This window comes from Salmo salar, chromosome ssa24 (genome assembly GCF_905237065.1).
Source record: "Salmo salar chromosome ssa24, Ssal_v3.1, whole genome shotgun sequence".
Classification (NCBI taxonomy): Eukaryota; Metazoa; Chordata; class Actinopteri; order Salmoniformes; family Salmonidae; genus Salmo; species Salmo salar.
This window is the reverse complement of record NC_059465.1, coordinates 4,656,251-4,668,493: the sequence shown is the minus strand read 5'-3', so window position 1 is coordinate 4,668,493 and position 12,243 is coordinate 4,656,251. Positions and strand designations below refer to the sequence as shown.

Sequence of the window (12,243 nt, the reverse complement as noted above, 5' to 3'; positions counted from 1 at the left end):
AATGCACTGTATGTGTGTTACACATGGGCAAATGGACAAGTACTGACAAGTACAGAAGGAGCCTGTCTCTGAGTGCAAGTACGATTCTATAAGAGTTGGATAGGAGCCATCTGTCTGGGATTAGAACATGCTTTGCAGTTGGACAGAAGCCATCTGTCTGGGTTATGATAAGGTCGTGGTTGAGTTACTGCCCACCAGTCTAGTTCCTGTGGGAAGATGGGAGATGGTCTTCAACGTCGAAGTTGGGGAGCGGAGTGAGAATAACAGGATGCAGAGAGAGGAACTGTAACTCAAGGAGGAAGAATAGCCATCCGGCCCAGCCTGTGCAATCCTCCTGTGACATTTGCTACATGCACTGTATATAAAGAACTGTGTAACAGTATGCTATCCAGCTGAAGCATTCAGTTGGGAGAATACATCTGGTTTGATCTTTTATCAGTGTCCATCTAGATCTGTACCTTGAGAAAAACCGAAGACCAACAACAATACATTGACTCATAATTACCAGGTTCCTAACATAACAAGCTGAACCCATTCAAAACTTAATAAGTAAGACAACACAACCCTATTTGTCTGCCCTTCAGAGACTCCTCTATTCAGGCACAATTAGCAGCCTGCTGAGCAATAACCACCAAGACCAACATCCATATATTTAGATATACTTAAATCATATCTTAATATATGATTCTGCCAAGGCCCAACCATTCTAAATCCCTCATTTTGAGGCAAGCATTTTGAGGCAAGCAAACAGAAACTTCAAAAGATAAACATATCCAATACAAGAAATGTTTATTTAATAAAAAATATCTATTCATATTTTGACTCAGTATTTGATTAAATAAATGACTGGACATGTTAACTTTGGAAAACAGTTGTTTTCTTTCTAAAGTGATCCAAAATAGCCTAATTTTCTTTGACTGTGTTGAAAAAGGTTCTTTATTTGGTCTTAAATTATACATCAATCAATTCTGAATCCTCTGAAAGGGCTTTTATTTTGCAACAACAGAAAGCTGCAGGTTGTGTATTCAAGTCTGACTGGGTGAAATCAGATGGCATTTGCCATACAATGTCTTGTGACAGACAGCCTGACGAACACAGACAGCAGCACTGATAAAACACACCTGCTGTGACAACAAAAGACCCCACTGATAGCAACCACACAAATAATGTCACTATGTGAAACACATACATTTTCCTGACTAGATAAGAGAACCAGGCATTACACTGTCTGATTGAGTCCTAAATGGCACCGCACCCTATTCCTTACAATGCACTAAATGGCACCATATGGGTTCTGGGCAAAAGTAGTGCACTTTATAGAGAATATGCAGCCATTTGAGACACACACTCTCACTCTGCTGCCTGTATTCATCTCCCTCCACTCCACTGCACTCCACTCACCCTGCCCCCTCCACTTTACTTTACGTTCCACTTACAAGTCCACTTTCAATTTCATACTACTTTTAGTGCACTATATAGGGGATAGGGTAACATTTGGGACTGCCCCAGTATCTGCACTATACATTCAGCTAAGATCGCATTGGAGACACAGGCTATGGTAGGGAGCATGAATCTGTGATCAGTGATGTAGAATAAAATACAACATTGATTTTGATGGGATTAAAACTAGCGTCTTAAACTGGACCTTAAAACCTGTTAGGGCTAGGGGGCAGCATTGACACGGCTGGATAAAAAACATACCCGATTTAATCTGGTTACCACTCCTACTCAGTAACTAGAATATGCATATACTTATTACATATGGATAGAAAACACCCTACATTTTCTAAAACTGTTTGAATGGTGTCTGTGAGTATAACAGAACTCAAATGGCAGGTCAAAACCTGAGAGATTCCTTTACAGGAAGTGGCCTGTCTGACCATTTGTTGAACTTCTTTTCCATCTCTATCATTTACTAAGGATCTCTGCTCTAACGTGACACTTCCCACGTCTTCCATAGGCTCTCAGAGCCCGGGAAAAAACAGAATGTCGTCATTCCAGCCCCAGGCTGAAACACATTATCGCCTTTCTCAAGTGGCCCATCAAGAGACACTAGCTTATGCGCGTGACCCCGACCGCCCCCGCCTTTGGGATTTTTTCCTCTGTTTGCCGAAAAGGAGATTCCCTGTCGGAATATTATCGCTTTTCTACGAGAAAAATGACGTAAAAATTGATTTTAAACAGCGGTTGACATGCTTCGACGTACGGCAATGGAATACTTTGAATTTTATTGTCAGGAATTGCGCCAAGCGCGTGACACTTCTTTACTATTTCGGATAGTGTCTGGAACGCATCGAACAAAACGCCGCTATTCGGATATAACGATGGATTATTTTGGACCAAACCAACATTTGTTATTGAAGTAGCTGTCCTGGGTGTGCATTCTGACGAAGACAACAAAAGGTAATGACATTTTTATAATAGTAAATATGATTATGGTGAGTGCTAAACTTGCCGGGTGTCTAAATAAGCGAGCCCGTGATGCCTGGGCTATGTACTTAGAATATTGCAAAATGTGCTTTCACCAAAAAGCTATTTTAAAATCGGACATATCGAGTGCATAGAGGAGGTCTGTATCTATAATTCTTAAAATAATTGTTATGCTTTTTGTGAACGTTTATCGTGAGTAATTTAGTAAAATGTTAGCGAATTCCCCGGAAGTTTGCGGGGGTATGCTAGTTCTGAACGTCACATGCTAATGTAAAAAGCTGGTTTTTGATATAAATATGAACTTGATTGAACAAAACATGCATGTATTGTATAACATAATGTCCTAGGGTTGTCATCTGATGAAGATCATCAAAGGTGAGTGCTGCATTTAGCTGTCTTCTGGGTTTTGGTGACATTATATGCTGGCTTGAAAAATGGGTGTCTGATTATTTCTGGCTTGGTACTCTGCTGACATAATCTAATGTTTTGCTTTCGTTGTAAAGCCTTTTTGAAATCGGACAGTGTGGTTAGATTAACGAGAGTCTTATCTTTAAATGGCTGTAAAATAGTCATATGTTTGAGAAATTGAAGTAATAGGATTTTTAAGGTTTTGAAAATCGCGCCACAGGCTGCAAGTGGCTGTTACGTAGGTGGGACGAATTCGTCCCGCCTAGCCTAGAGAGGTAAGCAACTGATGTAGTATCCCACATGACACTCTCTGTCGCTCTGTTTCAGCAGACAAGACTACATTACTAGTTTGCTTTTCACTGGTCCTGTCCTTTTTCCTTAAAAACTTCTTTGGGATAGGGGGCGGTATTTTGACATCCGGATGAAAAGCATGCCCAAAGTAAAGGATATGCATATAATTGGTAGATTTGGATAGAAAACACCCTAATTTCTAAAAGTGTTAAAAAAAATGTCTGTGAGTATAACAGAACTTATTTGGCAGGCGAAACCCCGAGGACAAACCATCCAGGAAAAAAAAACATTTGAGTTCACTGTGTTTTCAATTAGATTTCTATGGTCAACTAGATTTATGAGAGACCTGGTTGCAGTTCCTATAGCTTCCACTAGATGTCAACAGTCTTTAGAAATTGGTTGATGTTTTTCCTTTGAGAAATGAAGAAGTACGGCTATTCAGAATGAGAGTCAAGCCAAGTGGACTGTTTTGTTTGGGGTGCGCGACCTGTAGCTCGCTCCACTTTGATTTTGTCCGCTATTGAACACAGTATATTCCGTCTTAAATTTGATCGATTATTTACGTTTTAGGATACCTAAGGATGGATTAGGAAACTTGTTTAAAATGTTTGGACAAAGTTTACAGGTAACTTATTAGATCATTTGTAGTCATGTTGGGCGAGTTGGAACCAGTGTTTTTCTGAATCAAACGCGCCAAATAAATGGACATTTGGGGGATATAAAAAAGGAGTTTATCGAACAAAAGGACCATTTGTGATGTTTCTTGGACATATTGGAGTGCCAACAGAAGAAGATCCTCAAAGGTAAGGCATGAATTATCATTATTTCTGACTTTTGTGTCGCCACCTGCCTGGTTGAAATGTATTGTTATGCATTTCTATGGTGCTGTGCTGTCCTCAGATAATCGCATGGTTTGCTTTCGCCGTAAAGCCTTTTTGAAATCTGACACCTTGGCTGGATTAACAAGAAGTTAAGCTTTATTTTGACATATTGCATGTGTATTTTCAAGAATGTTAAATATTTACAATTCTGTAGTTTGAATTTGGCGCCCTGCACTTTCACTGGATGTTGGTCAGGTGGGACGCTACCGTCCCACCTAGCCTAGAGAGGTTTTAACCTGTTGGGGCTAGGGGGCAGTATTTGCACGGCCGGATAAAAAACGTACCCGATTTAAAGTGGTTACTACTCTTGCCCAGAAACGAGAATATGCATATAATTAGTAGATTTGGATAGAAAACACTCTAAAGTTTCTAAAACTGTTTGAATGGTGTCTGTGAGTATAACAGAACTCATATGGCAGGCCAAAACCTGAGAAGATTCCATACAGGAAGTGCCCTGTCTGACAATTTGTTGTCCTTCTGTTGCATCTCTATCGAAAATACAGCATCTGTGCTGTAATGTGACATTTTCTAAGGCTTCCATTGGCTCTCAGAAGGCGCCAGAAAGTGGAATGGGGTGTCTGCGGTCTCTGGGCGAAGAACAGCAGGAGAATTTGTGAGTGGTCAGCCTGGGGACAGTGAGACTGAGAGGCGCATTCACGAGAAACAAAACGGAGCTATTTGAATATAACTATGGATTATTTGGAACCAAAACAACATTTGTTGTTGAAGTAGAAGTCCTGGGAGTGCTTTCTGACGAAGAACAGCAAAGGTAATCAAATTTTTCTAATAGTAATTCTGAGTTTAATGAGTCCCAAACTTGGTGGTTGTCAAAATAGCTAGCCGTGATGGCCGAGCTATGTACTCAGAATATTGCAAAATGTGCTTTCGCCGAAAAGCTATTTAAAAATCTGACACCGCGATTGCATAAAGGAGTTCTGTATCTATAATTCTTAAAATAATGTATGTATTTTCTGAATGTTTATCGTGAGTAATTTAGTAAATTCACCGGAAGTTTTCACTGGGTATGCTAGTTCTGAACATCACATGCTAATGTAAAAAGCTGGTTTTTTATATAAATATGAACTTGATTGAACAAAACATGCATGTATTGTATAACATAATGTCCTAGGAGTGTCATCTGATGAAGATCATCAAAGGTTAGTGCTGCATTTAGCTGTGGTTTTGGTTTTTGTGACATATATGCTTGCTTGGAAAATGGCTGAGTGATTATTTTTGGCAGGGTACTCTCCTGACAATCTAATGTTTTGCTTTCGCTGTAAAGCCTTTTTGAAATCGGACAATGTGGTTAGATTAACGAGAGTCTTGTCTTTAAAAAGGTGTAAAATAGTCATATGTTTGAGAAATTGAAGTTATAGCATTTTTTAGGTATTTGTATTTCGCGCCACGCGATTCCACTGGCTGTTGACTAGGGTGGGACGCTTGCTCGCCCAGACAGGTTAACAGACATGAATTGTCTCCCAAATGGCACACAATACCTTATGAGAGCACTACAGTTGACAAGGGCCTTTTATGGCTCCTGGTCAAAAGTAGTGCCCTTTTATAAAGAATATTGTGCCATTTGAGATGTAAAAAGAGCTTTTGTGTGTTTATTAATGTCACATTATGGTGTATAGGAACTGGGCATCATTGCTACTACTACCCTGTGTCTTGGTTTCTTCTGTTTTATTCAGCTTCTCTATTTAGCATATGCACTATGGATAGGGACAGTGGCGACCCGTCATTCAGGGCACGTGGGGGTTTTGCCTGTTTTGCATGCTATTTTGGCATTAATATGTGTCACATATCAGTTAGCAAACAATGTTATTTTTTAAAATAACATTTAGTTAATATAGCCGCATACAAACCAGTGGTGGTTCTAGACCATTTCAACTGGGGTGGCCAAGCTGGGGCCAGTTGTACTATTAGAGGGGCCAGTTACATTAGATGTTATTGTTGTCATATTGTGTTCTTCACTGCATTGCAGGCATTAGCAGGCAAGAGACCATGTTCATAATCAACATCGTTGCCACTGTCTAAATGCAGGTGTTTCAGCCTAGCTCAGTGCTTTCTGTGGTGGTGGGGCAGCCAGCGGAAAATACGGAGTGTAGGGGTTGGTAATGTTCTCTAGTTGCGCCATGCTTGGCTCAGTGTTGTGTCACTCATGGGGACACTACATCACTGCAAAATCTACGGGTAGAGCTTAAAAATTAAAGCACTTTGGGTGCTGCCATAGAGTTACATTATAAGTGTCCATCCAAGAAGGCTCAAGGTCATTGGCCACAGATAAAATTGTCAAATTACGTTATATCTACAGTAGCTTTGATTGGACTGATCATGTCGACATCATACTTTCAAAATATTAGCTAGCAAGCTACGACTGGGAAAATACATGTTCAATGGTCATCCAACTCGGAATTGCAAGTTGGGAACTCGGGCCTCATTCTAGAGCTCCGACCTGAAGATCACTGAAGTCATCAGGATTCAACCTTGTTTTTTTTCCCCGAGTTCCCAGTTGTCTTGAAAGCACCATAAATTCAGAGAATGCCTAACTTTTATGACAAAGACCGCTGCGCCAACAATCCTGTTCAAGTGAGCACAGCACAACAAGTTGAGTCCAAAAATGTCTTGTATGCTCCAGCTGCATAAATGATGTAATATTCCAGGGAGAAATATATACTGTAGCTAAGAAAGTAATACTAAGTGTATGTTGTGTAGTAAGCTGTCAATTTTCCCCTCATAATTTAGCCTACTGTTCTGACTTGGTGGTGCACATGTAGCCTATAGCCTGTTTTAGAGAAATGTAAGCATTTAATATTGTAAGACCTTTCACTGTCTGCTTATATGACCCCTTTATTTATATTACGGTTCTGACTTGGTGTATAGGGAGAATACTGTAATAAAGGTCCATGTTCTGAATTCTGTCGCTGTACATTTCAAAAGTGAAGAACAAATAGTTACATTGACTACGTTCATCCTTGCTCGCTCATTAATGTATTAATCAAAATTACAGATTGCCTCTTATCTGCACGTCACCCCCTATGCCATCGTTTTTACATCTCAATTGTCAGTGGAAACTGAAAAAAATGTTTCAGCAAGTCAGCCATATGTTTAGCTAAAAGGCAGTAAATGAGGCTGAATGAACTGTTTTGCTGCCAGACAAGGCTCAACTGATAGCCAGGCGTAGAAGTGGTAAGGTGTTGGGACTCTTTATGCAGGCCCTAACAGTTTGTGGGCACCGTTTGTCACCATTATAGAGCAATTAATGTATTGTTTAATGTTGTGTTGTGTAGTGGCTTTCCTGGAATGCATTAAAAAAAAGTTTGTTTTCCCCACCAAGATTTATATGCTAAAATCGCCACTTGATAGGGATATCCGTGTAACACACACACACACACACACACACACACACACACACACACACACACACACACACACACACACACAAAATGAGATTTGAGGTGACAACCAATCTATCCCTGCTTCAAGGAGGCTGTCCCAGACACACAAACACACACACACAGCCACACAGCCTACCTTGACTGCCTCCATGTGTGAGAGTCTGTCAAACAGCATGTCGTTAACAGTCACTATCTGATCACCGACCCTCAATCCCTCGTTCTCAGCGAAAGATCCGGGTTCTACTAGCGACACATATATTCCCACATCGTGCTCGGAGCCTCCCCGGATGCTGAACCCTAAACCCTCATTGCTCTTTCTGCGTCTCAGTGTCACTTGGCGGATCTCTCCAAAAGCCTCCCCCTGGATGAAAGCCTGGGGAGCGGTCCCATCAGCAGTGGTGCTGAAACCATCCTTGCCGGGACACGCTCCTGGTGATGCATAACAAGAGAGATCATGAGGGTTCATACAGTGAGCAGTGGGAATTGGGACATGGTGGTTTGCAGCATTGCCTACTTCTCCTCCAGAGCTTTCGGGGTTGTTACCACTGTTTTGCGGTAGATGGTCCGTTTTAAGATATAGGCCCTCGGAAGTATACTGGTCAAACAACAGCTGGTCTGAGCGCGGAATGACCAACCGCAACATGGGGAGGAGTTGTCTTTTGTTTGGCGTGTTGAGGATTATTTTGAGAGTTTGAACTAAATCGAAGACGTTGCGCTTTGCATGGTAGACATTGAGACAGTGTATGAACTGTTCTCTCTCGAAGTCTGTGAGCAGCAGGTTGAGCGCGTTGTGCAGCTTCCGAACGTTTGCTGACAGCGCGCGGCCACCCGACCCAGTTCCCGAGTTAGCCGTCGTTGAATTGAGTGAAACGCGCTCCAAATCACTGCTCATCATGCTACAGCTTTACCGTAAACAGCACACCCCAGTCAGATCATGCATTTGAAATACTGCTATAGAAGTCTCTCCGCTCCGAAAACACATGACCGCACAGTGATTCTTGGAGGAAGTCATCTTTGAAAAGTGGCATCTTTCCAATAATGCCTGTCGGAAGCATCAAATAATAACAGCTCTCCATTGCCGCCGCATCTTCGATATTCACCTATTTATGGAGAGTCCGGTTTGTGTGAAGGTGCACGGTAGATCCGTAGATGATGGTGAGAAAATAATTGCTTCAAAAAGTTGGCAAAAATACTCGTGAAGCAGAGGAATATTTCTAGACTTCTCACAACAACAACAACTTTTATTCAACTGAATATGATCCTGGATAACAAAGAAGACGGACAAGATGCGCGCGCTCTTGCGCTACAAACACACGCTATCAAAACGTGGCACCTGAATGTGTTCTTCTGGGTTGTCTGGGAGCAAAACAGTTCGCAATTGGTCATCTTTGTAGCCTACCTATGTCATCATTTTCATTTTGGTCAATGATAATAAAGCTGGTTGTTTCTCGTTCGTTTCAGTGTCCCCTTCAATTGCAAGGTAGCTGGTCTTCCTCTATCGGGGAAGAATATTTCATATTGTTACTTAAAAGCTCCGCACTTGCTCATTCACTCAGATCTTTTCTGATTAGGAAATGACGCAGGTGTGTGCAGTATGCGTGTGTGTTGCTGAGAAACTGACAGCGGATTGCGAGGCGTTACACATCCACACATCCAGATGCTTGGCAATACGTGAGTTGTTCTCATTGAAGTAACGCACATAAATAATGGACGTTTCCAGCTACAGTATCCCTACGCTCCAGTTCATTTACCTTACATAAGATAGTTCCATAATGTCCATGCGATCTACCCAGGCTAGTGAGAGTGGCATCAAGAGTTCACTACGTAATTTCAATCACGTGTAGGCCTATGGACTAAATGCAGGGCTACATGTCCCCATTCAGTGTATTATAATACATCTCTGATAATTATATTATTTTAAGGGCCAATATTTGGGGCTCCTCTGTATCTGAAATCTGGTGGCTCTCTATTTGTAAGGAGCTAGATAACAGTAGGCTAAGCATTCAGCAGACTTTAAGACCATACAGCTGCATTAGCCAGGTCCCTACACAGACCTCATCCCATAGCTGCACACCTGACCATGGGCTAATTATAATCGTTATCTATTTTTAGGTCATTGTCTCCACCAGCAATAACACAGCAATAAGCCTTCTCTCTCCTATCCACATATTTCCTCATCCTGATGCACTCCATGGTATTTGCTATGGATAGAGTGAGCATGGAAGCATTAACGCTAGAATCCTTAGAAAAATGCATTGAAAAATGAAAATATGCCAAGACTGTGCAAAGCTGTCATCAAGGCAAATGGTGGCTACTTTGAACAATCTAAAATATATTTTGATTTGTTTAACACTTTTGTGCTTACTACATTATTCCATATGTGTTATTTCATAGTTTTGATGTCTTCACTATTATTCTACAATGTAGAAAATAGTAAAAATAAAGAAAAACCCTGGAATTAGTAGGTGTGTCCAAACTTTTGATTGGTTCTGTATATATACTGTCACGAATCCCACCGAAGGTGGCTCCCCTGCCTGCTCGAGCGGCGCTCGGCGGTCGTCGTCGCCGGCCTACTAGCCACCGCTGATCCCTTTTTTCTTTTCTGTTTGTTTAGTCTTATTGGTTGCACCTGTGCCCTATTGTGTTCTTGATTTGTGTTTATTTAAGCCTGTTTAGCCCGCCCAGGTTTGTGCGGGATTACGTTTACTGTTGTGTTTATTTTGGATGTGCTGGTTTACGCCTTGTATTCTCTCTCCGGACTGTTTTGCCCGTTGTACTGGGTTGGTCATTTGTGTTACGCGCTCGTTGGTTTTGGCGTTGACCGTTTTGTGCCGGGAAGAATAAAGGTCGTTATGCTTCACCTCTGCTCTCTGCGCCTGACTCTACCACCACTCCTAGTATCCCGTGACATATACGGTATATGGATAACATGGGTTCATGGTAGGCCTATCAAAACATGCGCCACCAACACATGAAAAAGCGAGCAGGCGTATTGCACATCTCACTGACTTTAGTAAGACCCAGAAAGCAAGAGCCGACAAAAACGAAAACCTAGAAAAAGGTTTTTTAAATGCTCCGGAGTTGCAACTGTTGGGAGGTAAGTAGCCTATCCAGAAACGGTCAAGTAAGCAAATGTCTACAAAAACAGTAGCCTACAAAAACAGCAGCCAACATGTTATTTAAATGGTCCGGATTTGAGAATGTTGTTAATTAACCTATTATGAGACAAAAAAGATGAACAGGGTAGGGTATTTAATTTACAGGAGGGGGGAATTGCATTGAATGTAAATATTAATGTCCAATGAGTTACCACCCATTAGGCTAGTCATAATAAATATGGTTTAGAATAGATTCATATCTCAATCATGTACATATACTTTATTAAGGACAAATCGAACATAAACTCAGCAAAAAAAGAAACTTCACCTTTTCAGGACCCTGTCTTTCAAAGATAATTTGTAAAAATCCAAATAACTTCACAGATCTTAATTGTAAAGCGTCTAAACACTGTTTCCCATGCTTGTTCAATGAACCATAAACAATTAATGAACATGTACCTGTGGAACAGTCGTTAAGACACTAACAGCTTACAGACAATAGGTAATTAAAGTCACAGTTATGACAACTTAGGACACTAAAGAGGCCTTTCTACTGACTCTGAAAAACACCAAAGGAAAGATGCCCAGGGTCCCTGCTCATCTGCGTTAATGTGCCTTGGGCATGCTGCAAGGAGGCATGAGGACTGCAGATGTGGCCAGGGCAATGAATTGCAATGTCCATACTGTGAGACACCTAAGACAGTGCTACAGGGAGACAGGACAGACAGCTGATCGTCCTCGCAGTGGCAGACCACGTTTAACACCACCTGCACAGGATCGGTACATCTGAACATCACAGCTGCGGTACAGGCACAGGATGGCAATAATAACTGCCCCGAGTTACACCAGGAACGCACAATCCTTCCATCAGTGCTCAGACTGTCCGCAATAGGCTGAGAGAGGCTGGACTGAGGGCTTGTAGGCCTGTTGTAAGGCAGGTCCTCATCAGACACCACCGGCAACAACGTCGCCTATGGGCACAAACCCACCATCGATGGACCAGACAGGACTGGCAAAAAGGGCTTCTCACTGACAAGTCACGGTTTTGTCTCACCAGGGGTGATGGTCGGATTCACGTTTAACGTAAAAGGAGTGAGCGTTACACCGAGGCCTGTACTCTGGAGCGGGATCAATTTGGAGGTGGAGGGTCCGTCATGGTCTGGGGCGGTGTGTCACAGCATCATCGGACTGAGCTTGTTGTCATTGCAGGCAATCTCAACGCTGTGTGTTACAGGAAAGACATCCTCCTCCTTCGTGTGGTACCCTTCCTTCAGGCTCATCCTGACATGACCCTCCAGCATGACAATGCCACCAGCCATACTGCTCGTTCTGTGTGTGATTTCCCTGCAAGACCGGAATGTCAATGTTCTGCCATGGCCAGCGAAGAGCCCGGATCTCAATCCCATTGAGCACGTCTGGGACCTGTTGGATCGGAGGGTGCGTGCTAGGGCCATTCCCCCCCAGAAATGTCCGGGAACTTGCAGGTTCCTTGGTGGAAGAGTGGGGTAACATCTCACAGCAAGAACTGGCAAATCTGGTGCAGTCCATGAGGAGGAAATGCACTGCAGAACTTAATGCAGCTGGTGGCCACACCAGATACTGACTGTTACTTTTGATTTTGACCCCCCCTTTGTTCAGGGACACATTATTCAATTTCTGTTAGTCACATGTCTGTGGAACTTGTTCAGTTTGTCTCAGTTGTTGAATCTTATGTTCATACAAATATTTACACATGTT

The 12,243-nt window shown here is 42.2% G+C and overlaps 1 protein-coding gene across 1 annotated transcript in view; it reads right to left on the bottom strand.

The window, feature by feature from the left end:
- The window catches only part of LOC106585216 (whirlin), a 110,267-nt gene extending 101,309 nt beyond the window's left edge, over nucleotides 1–8,958 (bottom strand). Inside the window, exon 1 of the mRNA XM_014171177.2 lies at nucleotides 7,545–8,958. Within this exon, the coding sequence (XP_014026652.2) occupies nucleotides 7,545–8,303 (759 nt within the window). The 5' untranslated portion in view covers nucleotides 8,304–8,958. The remainder of the gene's footprint in view (nucleotides 1–7,544) is intronic.
- Between the last annotated feature and the right edge of the window lie 3,285 nt (nucleotides 8,959–12,243).